Source organism: Juglans regia, chromosome 11, assembly GCF_001411555.2.
Source record: "Juglans regia cultivar Chandler chromosome 11, Walnut 2.0, whole genome shotgun sequence".
In the NCBI taxonomy this organism is placed as follows: Eukaryota; Viridiplantae; Streptophyta; class Magnoliopsida; order Fagales; family Juglandaceae; genus Juglans; species Juglans regia.
In genome coordinates, this window is record NC_049911.1 from 2,369,742 (window position 1) to 2,388,540 (window position 18,799).

The 18,799-nt window shown below is 33.0% G+C and overlaps 2 protein-coding genes across 3 annotated transcripts; both read left to right on the plus strand.

Moving 5' to 3' along the window:
- The first annotated feature begins 1,392 nt into the window (after positions 1–1,392).
- Positions 1,393–3,375, plus strand: LOC109012718 (heavy metal-associated isoprenylated plant protein 35-like). Its single transcript, XM_018994512.2, has 3 exons — positions 1,393–1,559; positions 1,659–1,734; positions 2,147–3,375. The coding sequence occupies exons 1-3, from the start codon at positions 1,458–1,460 to the stop codon at positions 3,103–3,105; spliced, it is 1,137 nt and encodes a 378-aa protein (XP_018850057.1). The 5' UTR covers positions 1,393–1,457; the 3' UTR covers positions 3,106–3,375.
- Positions 3,376–12,323: 8,948 nt separating this feature from the next.
- Positions 12,324–17,626, plus strand: LOC109012717 (cell cycle checkpoint control protein RAD9A). Of its 2 annotated transcripts, none has more exons than XM_018994511.2 (10): positions 12,324–12,548; positions 13,196–13,315; positions 13,397–13,505; positions 14,096–14,347; positions 14,422–14,534; positions 15,168–15,232; positions 16,306–16,556; positions 16,631–16,787; positions 17,223–17,263; positions 17,355–17,626. In XM_018994511.2, exons 1-10 carry the CDS (start codon positions 12,444–12,446, stop codon positions 17,495–17,497), a joined length of 1,356 nt encoding a protein of 451 aa, XP_018850056.1. In that variant the 5' UTR covers positions 12,324–12,443; the 3' UTR covers positions 17,498–17,626. The 2 variants fall into 2 exon arrangements, with proteins under 2 accessions (XP_018850056.1, XP_035551411.1); XM_035695518.1 differs by having other exon boundaries at positions 12,369–12,548; positions 17,359–17,626.
- The last annotated feature ends 1,173 nt before the right edge of the window (positions 17,627–18,799 follow it).

Here is an 18,799-nt window from a genome sequence, read left to right on the forward strand (position 1 = left end):
CTTAATCAATCTTATCTCATCTGTAAAAATAGATAAAGCCTAAATCATCAAACTAATTTAGGCTACGCTCGTTCAAATGATGAGATAATTTTAAATAAATTGAATAAAATATTATTAAAATATTATTTTTAATATTATTATTATTTTAAAATTTTAAAAAATTATAATAATAAAATAAAATAAAATAAGATAAAATAAATTAAAAATATTTCTATATTCAAACGTAGCCGTAATTTTAACTTTGCATAAGGCAATGAAACCGCTCTAAAGTCTCATAGATATAACCTTTCCACTCTAAACATTAAACTCTGTTCATCTATTCCTTCGACTTTAATTTTAGGCAAAAGACGCACAAAAAGCAAAACCATGGCATCTTTTTAAGGATTTGTAATTTTGGGGATTGCCAATGCACATTACGCCTTTTTTTTTTTTCCTTTTTCTTGACAGAGAGTTAATTTTGAAGGGAAAAAAAGAAACGAAGAAAAAAGAAAGCAATTATTGTACCTATTGGTACGTGTGTTTGTTGAGAGTCGTATCCTTCAATATTGATGTAATTTTCTCTCTTTCTTTCATTAATTAAACTAACTTAGCCATGAATAAAATGGCAAAGGACATGGCTGATGGCACTCTTTAACTTGTAGAATTTACCTAGACTTATGAAGTTTGACAAATGTTTTATTGAAGTGCATGCACTTCTTAGCCTATGAATGAAACTTTAAAATAAAAAACAAAATCACATCTTTCTTATAAAATTAGACAACTATTATTAAAAACAACAACTTTCTATCTTGAAAAAGTCTATTTGCAATCGGTCAGGGGAACCGCGGGGGCAACACGTCCTACGTGGCCAGTTGTTTTGGAAAAAAAGAAGTCATCTTAAATCGAAGAACTTGAAAACGTTGTTTTCATTCTATTCTAGCCATCTATGGAACTGAGTGACGGGTTTCTTGCCCACTTCAAAACATTGTTCTTATTCTTGTTTGGTTGCGGAGGAAGTGGAAGGAACAAAGACGCTTATGGCGCCTGCGACGACAGCTTCGACCTCAAAACCGAAAAAGCCTTCCATAGTGATGACGACCGGTCGTTCGAACATGGGCCTATCCGATCTCTCCTCAACTTGGAAAATTCCGTCCTTTTGGATTAAAAAAATATTTTTTTAATAATATTTTTATTTTATTTTATTTTTTTAAAATATTAAAAAATCTATATAAAAATTATTTAAATAAAATATATATTAAATAATATTACAATACCAGCGGGAACCCCAGCGGTGACAACACTGTTGCCACCTCCACCAAGCACCAACCCCTAGGCCCTACTCTCTCTCTCTCTCTCTCACTCCCTGCCTTCCCCACCCTTTCTCTTAAAGGCTTCTTATTCCTTCTTAAATAAGCGCTCTCTCTCTCTCTCTCTCTCTCTCTCCCTCTCTTCCCAACTGCTTCTTTCTCCTTCTTCCAATGGCAGCTACAGAAGCAAAAGCAAAAGCAAAAGCAAAGACAGAAGCTAAGGAAGTACCCAAAGAAGTGGTAGCAGAAAACCCAGAACCTCTCACATACAAGGTATGATAAAACATGGTTTCTATGATTCTATCAACACTCACTTGTATTTTTTTTTTTTTCAATAGTTTTTAACTCACATATTTCCAATCTTTTCTTTAGACATGGGTCCTGAAAGTCTCCATCCACTGTGAAGGCTGCAAAAGAAAAGTTAAAAAGATTCTAACAAACATTGAAGGTAACTCCAAAATCATATATTCTTTTAGATGTTTCTTCATTTTGGTTTCTGATTGAGTTTCAAAGTTTTACTTATATTCTCATATGGGTCTTGTTTACCCAAGAAAAAAGGTTGTCGTTCATTTACTCTAGTTTGAAGTTTCATATTCCTTCTATTTAGTTATACCTTTCTTTTTTGATATTTTATTTATTTTGTGGGTTGTAATCCTATGGGTTACGAGCATTTCTCATCTGGGCTATTTGTATTTTTTCTTAATCATGTCATTATATCCGTCTTTTCCCCGAGTTTTCTCCAAAAATGTTTGGTTTATTTCATCTTCTGTTCCCATGTTCTTCCCATTTGGGTCCTTCTTTTTCCCTCTTTTTTAGCTCTTTCCCCTGAAAAAATTGGAAACTTGCTTTTGGATTATCAGGCGTTTATAAGACAGACATTGATTTGAAGCAACAGAAAGTCACAGTAACAGGGAATGTGGACTCTGAGACTTTGATCAAGAAACTGGTAAAGACAGGGAAACGTGCAGAGCTATGGCCTGAGAAAGCTGGCTCAAAAGAGAAAAAGCAAGGCAAATCGAAGAACAAAGAGAAACAAAGCGAGCAAGAAAGCTCTGAAGAAAGCAACCGTGTGGATGACAAGGAAAAAGAGACGGTGAAAGCTGAAGTTCAAGGCCACGATCCTGCTAAAAATGGTGAAGGTGGTGAGGGTTGTAACGTCAAAGTCGGTGAAGGGGGTGCTTCGACTAGTAAAAACGGCGGACAAACGACCGAGCCAAAGAATGAACTGAAGCAAACTGTGACCGTACCGGTCGGTATCCAGTCTCCGGTGGCTGAGAAGAAGGGTGGTGACGGTGAGGTTAATGGGGGTGATCAGAAAAGTGGTGGTGCCAGTGGTGGTAAAAAGAAGAAAAAGAAGGGGCAAAAAGCGAATAACAGCAGCAACACCATTGATGAGGCCGAACATTCTGGTGATGCACCTCAAACTCAAAGCACTGGATCAGCAAATCATGGTCAAGGTCCAATGCCAATTCCAGCTGCAGCCAATGGCAACCCTCCACTTCAGCAGCATGTGTACCATCAATACCCACCAGCCAATTACAGCCCTCAACGTCAGCAGTTATACCATCAATACCCACCACATTACCATGCACATTCAGTTACGAGCTACAATGTTGCATACCCTAGCAGCGCATCATACTATACCTCACCACCACCGTATTCATACGCGTACATGCACCCCGGTCCGGGGCTTGAGACCGATTCGGAGCGGGACCGTCCACCGGCCGACTACGACGGGTATTCGTATTCGTCACATCCGACGACGGATTCGTTTGAGTTATTTAGTGATGAAAACCCAAATGGGTGCACAATCCTGTGACATATATATTGCGCTCAATGGATGATATTGGAAATCTAGGGCATAGACAGCTTATACCATTCGTATGAGCGAATGGGGGATGTAATTTTTGTAATGTATGTAGATATATGAAAAGAGAAGGTGGTAGTTTGAGACTTCTAGTTGGGGGGGAAATAAACTGTGTTTGTTTCAGTGGGTTTTGGTTGGCATCTGTGCTTTAGCTTTATTTAGTAATGTTTTAACTATATTTTGAGGATAAAAGTTACTAGCCTTGTAATGCTAGTTGTTCGTAGGACCCCATCTCTCTCTCTCTCACTCACTCACTCATGCTTCAAATTGGCTTTTTGGTGCATAATTGCCATGGATGGGTCCAAGAAAACCTTGGGGGTCATGGCCATGTAAGCTTGAGGAGGCCCCATTACTTTTTTTTGCACTCCATAGCAAGCTTTGCTTTGCTGTGTGGTTTATCGTGGTTGTAAATGGCTCTCGGGGTTTGTAGGACCCTTAAAATCTTTTGCTTTCTGATGTGTAAAGGGAATTTTATTTAGGTGAGATATTTAATTATTTAGGGTACATTTAAAAAAAGATGGAGATTATGAACTGGAAACACGTAGTTCGATAGTTGATATGTGAATAATTATATTTTGTAAGTCTTATTTAGATATATTTAAATGTAAATAGATTAAGAACAGTATTCAAGTGACTGTTAAGTCAAATTAGTTTATTTATTTATATTTATTTATCATTTTAAAATATTTTTAAAAAATATAAAAAAAATCAATACCATTTTCTTAACTATTAATTAAAGAAAATGATTAAAAAGATTAAAATAAGATGTCAAAATGAGAGAGTAAATTGAATGGATAAAATAATATTTTTTATAAATTAAATATGTAAATGTATAAAATAAGTTGAGGTATATTTATTTTTTATTAAAAATTAAAAAAATAATAAATTCTAAAATAAGTTTGACATCAATCAACCAACTAAATATATTCTTCCCTTTGCAAAGTGAAAGGTCATAGTTTATTTTTTTCCTTTTAATAAAAAAAAAAAAGGGATCGATTCTTGCTTTAAATAGGCTTTAAATTAATTGGCCTCAATTTTGATGAGTTTCTTTATTTTCTCCCTTTTCTTTCGGAAAGCAGTCTCTTTTTCTGATTAAAACTGGCTTTGGACTGTGTGATAGATTGTCACTTTTATAACTTCCTTTCGCCTTGGATTAATGCGAGACTTTACCAGCTCACGCCTTGAATTAAAAGCATGTGTACGGTTGCAGACTAGCACCCCCCTCCTCTCTCTCTCTCTAGGGAAGGGAACCTATACAGAAAGAAGGCAGGCTTGTGGGCTTCTTTAATTTATTTTAATTTTAAATGATTTTATTATTAAACTTCTAAATATATCACAATTTAAATAATAAAAAATAATACTTATAATTGTGAATTCGTAAATACTATATAATTATTTAAAAAAAATAAATAAATATAAGATTTATGTAAAAAGAAATTAATTTTTTAATAATAAATCATATTTTTTTTAAAATGACTATATAATATTTATACATTTCACGACTATATATAACATTACACTTAAATAATTTCAAGAGTAATCAATGTCAAACTTTAAAATGGAGATAACCCTCTCATCATCGGTATTAGTATTGGATTATATAAATGTAAATATAAAATTTATATAATATGATATGATTTTATATTTTGTTATTTTATTTAAAATTTATTTTTATATTAAATTATTTATCTATTAGTCAAAATAATAATAAAATATTATAAATTTAATAATTTTTTTTTCAATTTTTTTCTATTATTATTTTTTTCTAAATTAAGAGCTATATGAAAATACATTAATATAAGTGCATAGCAATATTTCTAAAGTACAATAAATACATTCTAAATATTTAATACAATATCATTAAAAAAACACATCTATCTATTACATTTTTACAAAAAAAAAACACTTATTAATTTTCTTTTTATTTCCAGCTCAAATCCCAGCCCTCATAGCACTAAAACAAAGCACAAATCCCCCCCTCCAAAAAAAAAAAAAAATCTGAAATGATTGAAGGTAGCAATAACAAGCAAAAAAAAAAAAAAAAAAAAGCTTTGAAAAGAAATAAATGGAGCAAAAGGAAATCAAATGAACAAAATAAGAAATGGGGAAATGGTGTAGAAGAAAAACAAATGAAATAATAAGTACTTAAAAATATTTTTTAATTAATTTGGTCTAACTACAGTGACCACCAATCCCAAATTATTGTACCTAAAAGTCATATCATTTTAAAATTATATAATCTATTTTAGATTATTTTTAGAATCTATTAGCCAAACTTCTCGTAGAATTTGTATTTGTATAATCCAATAAGATGCTCCACCACAGTTGGCCATTGAAGTTTTGAACCTTCAATGAACTATCCGAAAATATTCCCCAAAAAACAGGATTAATCTAGGCCAAACTCCACTTTCTACTGAAATTACTAAAATATTTCTCTATTTTTCTTACGTAAGGCGCATTTTTTGACCTTTCAAAATGGTTTTGTTAGGGTCATCTTGGTAAATGAACAAAAATCAGAATTTAATGGGTCCTGCATATCAGCACAGCTTCTCTTTAAAGAGTGTATCATTTCATTTCTTAAACCCGGAAGAGAATAGTTTATTAAACAAATAAATAAAAAAAAAAAAAAAGTATTGGAGGGAATTTGTTGTGTTCATTTTTTCTACGATTTTGAACACAAATTGAGGAAGCAACCAACGCCTCAATTTAATAATAATTATTAAAATAGTAATCTTCTTTCTATCTCGAGAGCTAGAAAGGTGTTTGTGGGTTTTTATTCCCTTGGCATCTTGACTTTCCTTTGACATTCCAAGCATGGAGAACCTTTCTTTTTCTTCTTATTCTTCATTGAGATGCCATAATTGTACCCCATCCTGTTTTTAAAAGGCAATCACAACTCGAAAACAACAAATATGTATATGTATATTGTAAGAGGCACTATGAGGATGGTTACGCGATAAGATATTTTGTTAAAAGTTAAATAAAATATTGTTATAATATAATTTTTATTTTAAAATTTAAAAAAATTAAAATGTTTATTATATTTTATATGAGAGTTTCAAAAAGTTATAATAATTATATGAGATGATATAGTTAATTTTGTGTAACCAAACTAGTCCTTAGTATCCTCCACTCTCTATATAATTCTTTAGTAAAATGATTTGTATAGTCTTAGATTATGTAAATCTTGCACATTTCTTTAGAGAAATACTATTTATCATTCTCACATCACACACTAATATGTGATTTATCATTTTTATCTTTTTATTTAAACATACATATTCACACGTCAATATATGCGTATTTAAATAGAATGATAAAAATGAAAAATCATATGTTGATGTGTAGCGTTGAAAATGATAAGTAGAACTTTTATTCTCTTTAAAAAAAATAAGAACTTTAAGACTCACATACAAAAATTTATTTATAATAATAGACTTCACATTTACACACTTATTTATAAATAAATCATTTTAATTTCTAATGGTGCTTGGAGTCGATATGGGACCAACATGTCCGAAATAAATGCAAGAGTGATGCTAGTGTAATTTGGGTTTGGATAGTGAGATAAGATGAAATGAGATGGTTGTAGATAAAAATTAAAAATTAAATAAAATATTATTTTTTAATAATATTATTATTCTAATATTTAAAAAAATTAAATTATTTATTATATTTTATATAAAAATTATAAAAATAAAATAAGATAAAGATGAATTGATTCTTTAAATCCAAATCTGGCCTGATGGTTAGCATTATTGCCTGCAAAATGCAGCTCACAGGAATAACAGATAGCGAATATGAAATGAGAAAAATTTCAAGTTCCTTTTACAGGTAAAAGAAGCGAAAGAAAAAGAGGGTCGTCCGAAAGAGCAGCTTAAAGGGGTACGATCCAAATCATAAAAGTGTGTAATATGGCATGGGACGAAATGATTCATGAGGGAATCTTAAATCAAGAAACATACGTGTAAATACATGTCAGGTTATATGATATTCAAGTCAATCAGCAGCAACTTCTGTCATAATTTGCGTATTCTTGTCGATCATTTTTTGAGCAATTTTCCCATATCAAAGAAGGAGACGCTATCAAGAACCTGATTCCTTCAATCCAATCCATTATCTTTCCATCCTTGCTTGTCAAGTCTCTCTTCCTCTCCCTCAAGTTGAGATTTCATTTGAAACTTTAACTCATTTTAATTCATCTTAATAAATTATTATAATTTTTTTAAATCTCAATATAAAATATAATAAATAATTCAATTTTTTTAAAATTTTAAAATAATAATAATAATAATATTTTATCATCTCAACTCAATTCAATTCAGCTCAGTTCAATATCTAAATATACACTCTCAAGTCATGAGAAGGTCAGATTAAGGAATAGTTTGAATTCAGGGATGAGTTGAGATAGTTTGTGAATAGTATAATAAAAATTAAATTATTTATTATATTTTGTGTAGAAATTTAAAAAAATAATTTTAAAATTTTAAAAAAATTGAATTGTTTATTATAATTTATATAAAAATTTAAAAAATTTGTAATAATAAAATAGATAAATTAAAATGAATTGAATTGAGTTTTTAATTCAAATGACACCTAAAGATACAGTAGCACTTCTCTTTTCCTGTGCTTGTAAGTATTAGTTCCCACTTTGATTTGTTTAAAGCTGCATCCTGATTGACACATAAGGCTACTTAGAATTTATTTTATAATAAGTATAATTTAAAATAACAAATTTAAAATGGAGAATAGCTTTTTATTCTTTGATAAAAGTGCCTAACCATGAAAAAATTATTGTTAGATATTTCAATAATATGAATGACGGAGTAATTTTTTATCTTGTCATAACATGTCATATAATTGTTAACATATATATATATATATACACATTAAATTTAATTGATATGAAATACTATAATACAATGTGAATATCACGTAACCATGTTTTAAGACTATAAAAACATATATAGCTGTCTACATTAGTTTAGGAAAGATAAATGGAAAAATCTAATTGTAATTTGTATTTTAGGGGAAAATAAATAATCAGAAACTTAACAACTTTGAGGTAAAGTGGTGCTGATCATGACGACAATGACGGCAATTATGACAAATAACAACGATGCAATAATCATCTCAAGCATGCTGAGTAATCAGAGATTAACCATATGTTGTTTTATTTTATTATAAAGGAAAAGATTCATACCTTAAAAAAATGAAAAAGGTTCGCTAAAGTCCAAGAATAGCAAAGTAATTAACATGTTAATGTGTTATTATTTATTAAGAAAACATGTCTCCATAAAAGTTGCATACAAAGTGGTTTTGAGCCAAACTAGAAGGGAAAAGGGGCAGTTATTAATGTTTACCCCATTCGCTTTCAGAAAAGGTGTGCCACAAAGGACCACCTTATTATTTTTTATAGTATAGTGTGTTTGGAACTCGAAGTAAATCTCAACCATGTTGGAAACATCATTAAAAGTTTTACCCATTACAATTAGATGTTTTTTTAAAAGGCCAAGGCATGAAATAAGGTGAATGATTTAAACTAGGAAGAAGATGTTAGTGACATGGAGTAAAGTGGATTTAGATTCTAGAAATATATATATATATATATATATATATATATATATGCTGGAATGCATCATGTTAGCTTGATTTCGTACAATAAATTTCCCTTAGTTCACTGTTTGAGTGTTGAGAAAATAGAGGAAAATATTCTGAGTGGTCTCAAAATGTTATTCTTCACAACAATCCAAGAGGCTTAGGAGGGAAAAAAGATTCAAGAGGGCACTTTCAATTGTCCATGGAAAGAGAGTAGTGCTAGATGTACACATAGATCTTATAAAAGTGAGTTTATACGGTGATGTGACTAATTAAAGCGATACATCAGATTTGATTTATAACGAATAGCTACTTTACAATCTATCATATCATATCAATATTAGGACAATTATGTAAGATTACTGTACATACCAACAATTGATCATGAGAAAATGACATTCTTAAAAAAGAATCTTCGTTATCTATTACATGAACTAATAGGGGATGCATTTAGAAAACAATAGTAAGAAAAAAAGACATAAAAGTTTTTGAATACCTATGGTTTATGGGGATGGCTGAAACAAAGGAAAGCATCTTGGAGAGGGAGGATAGGGGCTTGATTGAATGAAAACTATAGAAGAAACAGACAAAATGGAAGAGTGGGGCTACTCTATCCCCCCACTCTTACCATTGGGCGGTACTTTTATTTTTATATTTTTTTAATATATTTAAATATTTTTAAAAAATAAAAAAAATACATTAATACATTTAAAATTACTTTCTTAATCACTAAATAAAAAAAAAAAAAAATTTGACCAGCGGTCAAATAGAGTGGGCAAAGTGGAGAGGCAAAGTAGCATTTTTCAAAATGGAATATGTAACTGTCCCAGAGGATATGTATAAGGTATAGGAAAAAGTTGCCAAGTAACCTAATATTTGCTTCCTTTTGCTTTCTAGAGTTTTATATATGACTATATGCTATTAGTGCTGTCAATTCCATCACTCCTAACATGATGAACTAAAGATAGACATTTAGGCAGCAAACCTAATTTTATAATGTTGTTTCTTTGATAATTGCATTATCGGATTTTTTTTTATTCAACGTTTTGTTATTATCAATCACAATTTTTAACGTGACACATTTTAAGTGATTTCATATATCAACTACTTAAAATTAGAATCGCTTAAAATATAAGCTGCATCGCATATATAATTGGGGATGACAAATTTAAATGGAGATCGAAGAACGTTTATCGTTTCAATCCTAAATATATGTATGTTTTTGTTAGCCAGTCTAGAGCTCTTGATGGGATAAAAGAAGCTCATATAAAACTGAACCTTGAGTTCATACTCAAATCTTTTAGAGATATTCTCTAGCATGTCCCTATTGTTATACGCCCAGATTGAGCGTACGAGCCTTCGTAATGATTTTGAATGGTGCTAAGGAAGGTTAAGGTACATAATTTGGGATTCCTCTGCTTTTACAGGCACTACTTGGCTTCAGAAACTAGACAAGACACAATAATTAGAACTTATCTCCTCCATCAAAAGCCCAAAATCACAGTTTGCCTTCACTATGAGGATACGATATCCATTGGCTTAAAAGCCAACCGAGTTTCAACATTGTTTTAATCCACCAAAGATTCACGACATGCCTGTTGAAGAAATTTATGGATTTAACTTATCTTGTAAAACCGATTCAATAAAAGAGTATTCCTCATTCCTTAAAAATATATCTAAGACATTGTCTACAGATAATGTGAGATTATTTCTTAACACCCTCCCTCATGTGCAAGTTAGTATTTTTTTATAATTTTTGTCACGAAATAAGTAGTGTGAGCTCTCATTCATCCTGTGACAGACTCTGATACTATGAAAAAAATTTATAGACTTAACTCATATCATAAAACCGGTTCAACAAGAGAGAATTGTTTATTCTTTATAAATATGCAAAGACTTTATCTACAAGTAATGTGAGATTATTCCTCAATACCTGCAAAAGAAGTGTTTAGCTAAAGGTCGAGCATAAAAGATGACATATCTAACTCACTGGTAGGAAAATTAGGATAATTAAGAAAATGTGTTTTTAATACTCGAAATGAAGTGTTTTTAGGATACGATATCCATTGGCTTAAGAGCCAACCGAGTTTCAACTTTGTTGTAATGCACGAAAGATTCACGATATGCCTATTGAAGAAATTTAAGGATTTAACTTATCTCATAAAACTGATTCAATTAAAGAGTATTCCTCATTCCTTATAAACATATCCAATATCTTGTCTACAGATATTGTGAGATTATTCCTTAACACCCTCCCTCACGTGCAGATCAATATTTTTTTATGATTTTTGTCACGAGATAAGTAGTGTAAACTCTCATTCATCCTGTGACAGACTCTAATACTATGAAAAAATTTATAGACCTAACTCATCTCATAAAACCGGTTCAACAAGAGAGGATTGTTCATTCCTTATAGACATGCAAAGACCTTATCTACAAATAATGTAAGATTATTCCTCAATACTTGCAAAAAAAGTGTTTGGCTAAAGGTTGAGCATAATTAAGAAAATGTCTGACTCATTGATAAGAAAATTAGGATAATTAAGAAAATATATTTTTAATACTCGAAATGAAGTGTTTTTAATCTTAACCATGTTGGAAACATAACTAAGAACTTAACCCATTCTGGAATGATATGGCACAGCTTAAATAAATGAAAGCATATATGAGAGGGAGAATGGAGGCATGTAGAGGAGCAATACTGTTATTTATAGTGCAGATAGAAGATATCGTCATCACTATGAAGCCTGTTATGATCACGTGGTTTTGGTTCATGGCTGCTCCAACGTGATAATTGAAATGGATTCCTTCTTGATTGTCAACTGGTTGAAGGAATGTAGATGTAATGAATGATACTTAAAAGATTTTTGAAAGGAGATTTGCAGTTTTATAAAGGAGTTGAGTGTGCGGATTCAACATGTTTTTAGGGAGGGTAATTCTTTAGTTGACTGGCTTGCGCGATTGGATAGTCAAGGATGCACTGTTGAGTTTTTGAATGATACCGTTCCTCATCTGTTGAAAGGCATATTGAGAATTGATCGTAGTGGTTTATCAAATTTGTGGCTCTGCTAGGTTCATGGGTGGTTGGGTCTTTTTTTGTGCTTGGTTTTTTATTCTTTTAATGTTATTGTAATTAGCTTGGTAATAAGGTTATTATATGGAATATCTTGTAATCACGGTATTTTTTCGTCTAAAGTGAAGGTTTTTTTAATAAAGAGTCTACGCGTCGCCTAGTTTATAAAAAAGAAAAGAAAATATACACGTGTTCCAAGTTGCTGCAATGATATCTATAGTATTCACTGATTAGGTGGACTTTCAAAGTTGTCAAGGCAACTTGTGGTGTTATTGTATTACGCCACTAGTCAAATCGTTACGAGAGTCTTGCCTAATAAGATAGTGTAACTTTTAGAAAAAAAAAATTTAATTGTCACGTAACACCATACATTATATATAATTTTATTAAATATGTAATATATGAATGATAAGTAAAAAATTTTAATTAATTTAAAAAAAATTAAAAATTAATAGAATTAAAATAAATATAACGTGTGGAATAACGCTTTTGCTAATCTAGACCATTCATCATGACCTTTGTTTCGGCAGACCGCTTGCCGCGCCCCTTTCCCGCCCAGCAAGTTTGATCTCTCTCTCTCTCTCTCCACTTAACGGAGAAAGAAAGAGCCAGTGAAAAAATGGAGTTCAGTCTTAGTGGCAACGCGCTCAAGACCTTCGCTCGATCCATAACGTGTCTCGCTCGTGTCGGCAACGAGCTCGTCATTCAAGCTTCTCCTTCTCAGGTAAAACTTTCTCGCTTCCCCCACCCTTCCCTTCCTTCTCTTTCGCTTCCCGCCACCCCCCACGAGATTCCCACCTTCCCAAACACTTCTTCGTATCTCCCTTACTCCCCTTTTTTCCACAATTTCATGCTAATTTTAGCCTTTCAATATCATAATTTCTTGTTTATCAAACCGAATGGATCGACTCAACTATTATCTTTACGTTATTGAAGGTTATGTTAAGCACCGGCTATTGCTTTGTGTCTGTTATGATCCGTAGAATCCACTTTTCGGTTCGTTATTGTCAATTGGTGATCAGATCATTTTTTTTAATACCAGAAATGCCATCCAATTTCTGGTAACCATAATTGGGGCTCTAGTATGGTTTGTTAGGGTTTTGGAAAGCATAGATAGGTTTTCATAGAAAAGTTAGTTATATTTTTTTGATTAAGCTTGAGTAATTATTTTTTGTTTTGATTTACAAGAATTTTGATACATATGTGAGAAATTAGTGATTGAAGTTCTGTTTGGTTGGCAAGAACATTAAAGAAAAGAAAAGAAAAAGAGGATGAAGAAAAAAGAAAACAAATGAGATCACCATTTACTAGTAATAGAGAAGGTATTCATATTTTAGTTTGATTTGTTGGGTTACTATTTTTTGCCTGCAGCTTACTTTTCACACACTGAATTCATCGCGGTCTGCCTATCAGTCCATTACATTTAAGCCCGGTCTCTTTGACATCTATACAGTTTCTGGTAACCAAGTTAAATGCAGTGTGCTTTTGAAGGTAAGGTGTTTTCATCTGAAATTTTAGATATCTTAACGGAATTTTGTACCTCTGGCATTCTTACCGACTGAGCATCCTCAGGCTATTTGCTCTGTTCTTAGGACACCCATTGCAAGTATTGATAGTTTGAGCATAAAGTTGCCCGATCCCGATGCATCAAAAGTGCAATGGATGTTGGAATGCTATAGCGGTAAAGTGCTTTTTTCACATTTCCTATGTGTTGATTATCCCATAGACATATTAGTTTTGGATAGAGAGATGCCACATATTGGGGGTATAAGCTGAGATTGATGGGTGCAATGGGTGCTTATAATATTGGACAACGTTAAGTTCATCGGATTATTGATTATAACCAATAAGTGAATGTTTGATTTGTACCATGGCGAATCCAAGTGGAGGATGCTTACAAATGAAATCAACTTTTGGATGTTTTGTGCATAATAGTCCATAGTGGTGTTTGGCTTGAACCTCCAATGGCTTCCTACAAAAAACTTTTTCCTATGCTATGCACTTTAATGGAGGATAGTTGCCACTCAAACCTTACCATCTCAAGTTAGATAGATAAAACTTCTTGTACCCAGCCCAGCCATCATTGAAAATCGGGATCATTTTAAAGAAATTATGCTCACTTGTCAAATGCTCAATGTATGTACTGTTATGCGCCATGCATATGTTAGTTGATAACCATAATGCACAACTTTTGTTCTCAGACATTCTTCTTTTATACGATAATTGAATCCAGCATTGGATTTAAACAATTATATATTGTATGTTTGGCAGGCATGAGGAAAAGCTATTGGATTACCTGCAATATGGAACCTGACATACAACATTTAGCCCTTGATAGGACAAAATTCCCAAGCAGCTTTGTAGTGAGGCCTCGTGATTTCAACAGATTGCTTGCTAATTTTCAGTCATCCCTTCAGGAGATTACTATCATTGCAACAGATCGAGCCTCCTTGCCTTCTGACACCGCAAGTGATATTGAAGGAAAAGCAGTTGAACTCAGAAGTTATATAGATCCAACCAAAGGTAATAAATATATTATTCTTTCTTGCCTGGCTTTATCAGAAATAAGATACTGATGCTTAATTTTTCTACTGTAGAGAATGATTCATCACTGCACACTCAACTTTGGATAGATCCTACGGAAGAGTTTGTGCAGTATACTCACACTGGAGATCCCATAGATGTGACATTTGCTGTAAAAGAATTGAAGGTATATAAATCCAAGCCTTGAAACCTAGTTTTTCCAACATTAATTGAATTTGGGTTTGTATATTCACCTAACATTCATTGAATTTGGCATATGCTAGATGATGTTGAGCCACTAAGGAGCTTTCATAACTTTGTTTGAGCATATTTGGGTCTTTTTTTAACTTACTATGTTCTCATTTGGCATAATTTTGTTTGTCTATCTTTTGTCCTTGTTTCCCATGAATTTTCTAACAATTTCCATTTGTCACTAAGTAGAAATAGATATGGTTTTGAACCTTTTTTTTTAACAAAACCCCTAATCTTTAAAATCATAAACCACCCATCTCTAAAAAGTTGGCAAATAATCAGAACATTTTTCATTGTATTGTTCAATCCAGTGATGTTCATAGTGCTATAAAATTGTTCCTGTTGTAGTCTTACATCAAATTTGGTGTACCTTTAGTTACATTACGAAGGCATGGCAAACAGATGGAAGACTGACTTAGAGATAGCAATATTTGTCATTATCATCATCATTTTTTTTATATCATTTGGGAGAAATACTTTAACATAAAAGACTGTTGAATTTGTAGTAACTCATTTGGTGCATATTTAGCATTTGACAAAATCTTCTATGTTTATTATCAAATGCCAGGCATTCCTTTCTTTCTGCGAAGGCTGTGAAGTTGACATTCATTTGTATTTTGAAAAAGCTGGCGAGTAAGATATATCGAGTTATATCCCATTTATTACTTTCCCTTGGTTTCTTTTATTTATTTTTCCTCCCCTTCTCATCTAATAACTTCATGATGAAATGCTCCTTTCAGCTGGCAAGCATGCTATTTTGTTGGCTTATTGTGGATGCGTAATGGATTTGATAACAAATTACAACATTAGTAGAACCTTTTGTAACATGTTATTGACAGTACAGCTTGGTATGGTCGAGACATGTGAAGGTTTGTACATATAGAATATGGGTCTATCAGAAAGAACGAAACCCAAAAAGCAACAATGAATTTGATAGAATATGTTGCTCCTTAGATTTGATGCACTACTATCGTATACAAGTACATAGATTTATAGAATGTACAAGTAAAGGCATTTAGTGCTACGTCGAATCGTAGTATCTGAGTAGCTTTAGGCCCCATTTGGTTGTTAAACTCATCTGAGTTCAACTCAGTTTAGTCTAATTTTGAGCTAAGTCTAATATCCAAACACCCAACTCTCAAATTACTAAACTCATCTCAATTCAAAACCTCTTTACATGTGGGACCCACAACTTTTTTCAATTCAGCACGTCTTTACACGTGGGACCCACAACTTTTTTCAACTTCCCATAAATACATCTAAACTTATCTTAACATCCAAACACATTCAAACTCATCTTAGGTGGACCTAACAAAACTTACTCTACCATCTCAACTTATTACTATTCATAAAGAATTCAATTCAGCTCAACATCCAAACGCAGCCTTACTTTGCATTTGAAAACATATTGGCCGCCACAGATGCATCTCAATGTTGTACATACTTTAGTTTATTGGTTGTGATCATCTAACTACCCATCTCTTTATATTATTCTATTTTATCATTTGCATTTGTATGTTGATTGAGGTGTAAATGAACTCCCACTAGGAAGTCATGCAATAAATCTTAGGATCAACAATTATGATGGTTTGTTGGACTATCATGGGAACATTTACTACTATCAAATATTAGATTTTTTCTGCATTGCTTACCATTTTGGAGGCTTGATTTCACTATGTTGTGGAAAACCATGTATCTGGGAACAGGCCTATTCTCATGGCACCAAAGTTTGGTTTAGATGATGGGTCTAGCTCAAACTTTGATGCTGCACTTGTGCTTGCAACAATGCTTACATCACAGCTCCATGAAATGAATCCCTTGGAACCTCCACAAGCGGCTGCCACAGTACATGGCCAGAATGAGCATGAGACAAGGTCTCAAGCTCGGTCCCAAAGGGGTAGACCAAATGTCTCTGAGCATCCATCTGATCATACCAGAATTTGGTCTGAACTTTCAGGTGATTATTTTTTCAATGTTTCAATGCTAGAAAGAGTGTTCTGCATCTAAACTGTTGATGACTTTGATGTGCAGGAAGTGCCGCAAGAAGTGGTAGTGGTAGTGAAGAAAGGCAGTTTCAAGGTGAAAGAAATTTGAATGCCAGCGAACAGAGGGAAATTCAACGGATTAGCACAATGCAAATTTCAAAACCTGCATCTGGTAGAGGAAATGAGCCTGCCGATCCTAATACGTATCCTGATTATTTCTGTTTGCTTTGTTATGCCATCGATTCAAGTTTACCTACTGAGCTTGTCATTGCTTTTACTTGGCTGCAATCCCTCCCTCCCTCCCTCCTCTCTCTGCATCTGCAAGAGTGTGTACATGCGAGCTTGTTCCCTGCATTTGTGAATTATTCCTAGTGAAAGACTTATGAGTTACCTTCGTTTGGTTATTTAACCATGACTCTATCGCTGCTACAGAGCAAGTCTGTCTGTTCAGTTCTACTGGCTATATGACATAATGGTCCGAAATATAGGAATGTAGCCTAATAGTTCTCTCTAACAAGTGCAAATGCTGAACACACAACACTCCCTAGAGCCTAATTTGCTAAGGTAGTTAGACCAACATTCTTACATGCATCTCTACATATTGATTATAATTGCATTGTCTTGACTGGTCACGATAGCTGCCATCCTACAGAAAAGGATCATATGGAAGAACCCCAAGGTTGGTTATAGTGCTAGTAAATTGGATTTTTCTAGCGTATATTTCTTCTCTTCAATGGGCAACTAATATTTTTACAATTTGTTGCTTTTAGATAGGCCGGATACTCAAGGTCAAGGTTTTTCACAGCGTCATCCTAGTAACTGGGTCGATGCAGATGAGGACGATGACAACGATGATGGGGATGATCATGAACTATGTGTCCGGTCAACACCACCATACTATGAGGAACTGTAGGCACGTTGGATTTCAATGTTAAAGATGGCTGGATGTTTGAAAAGGACTGGAACAAAGCTTTTGTGAACTCAGGACCATGTTGTAAGGGGACCCCTTAAAGGAGGTGTATCATAAAATTTTATTGATTCTTAAGTCGAGAAAATCCACAGGTTGGACCCGCCGCCTTATGGCTGCCTACCCGTATGTGAATTTTTGCTCCATCTTCAAGGATGGCGTTCTTTCATATTCATCTTAACACAGTCCAGAGATGGGACCCGAGAAGTGAGTTTCTAACACATTCTTTGATATTGTATATTCTCTATATATACTAAGTATGTATGTGCTACCGACGAAAATGAATATATACACAACACACACACATATATATATATATATCCACGAGTAGTTAATATTTAATAATAGTTGGGAGGCACCATCATCTACCTTCCCCTCTTACCACATTACGTAGTTACTTTTTTAATGGTCTCTTCCGTTTCTGTGTCTTTAAATTTTTATTTTTATTTTTTATTCTATAGAAGTTTTATTTGGTTTCGATAGAGATCGGTATAATGCTAGAGAAATTTTAAGCGACGGTAGAAAACCACGAGGAAAGGTTTATTAATAGCGTTGAATATGATGTTGCTTTCAGGGTTTAACGAAAGTATGAAAAGCATTTATGCAGTATTAAGACGTAAGGATCATTTGGCAAATTTGAAAAAAAAAAATCCTATAAACTTTGGAATAGGTCATATTGCAACGAAAAATTGATAATGCAACAAAATTAATGTTAGATATAATTTTAGAGTGTTCAATTTCTGCACACTCTTTTTGAAAAAGAAAAATTGGAAGCCGGATTAATTTTTTGAAAAATGATAGATGCAACCGCCTGGTATAACCATTGTGCAACCGAGATGTCCATGTCATTTAATAAAACGGTGTGTTTTTATCAGTTACATTTTTCTTTTCCTTTCCTTCTCCATTTCGTTCTCTCCCTCCCTCTATCCATCTCCATCTCCATCTCCGCTGGACCTCTCTCTCTTCCTCTCCCTCTCCATTTCATTTGTTCTTAATTCCTTTGTTTGAAGGCCAATAGATTTCTATTTTTAGATCCAATCTCCATGATTTCAGAAGAAGGGGCCATGGTATTTGAGCATGCAGCAAATGAAAGCTTGCAAAAAAAGCTTAATGGCACAGAAAGGGAAATCACCTATGCTTTCGTGGAAAAGATGAAGGGAGGGAGAGACATAGGCGGAGAGACAATCTTCCACCAAGACCTAAACTTCAGCCATGAAAAAAAAGTTGTACGCTTTCATAGAAAAAGTT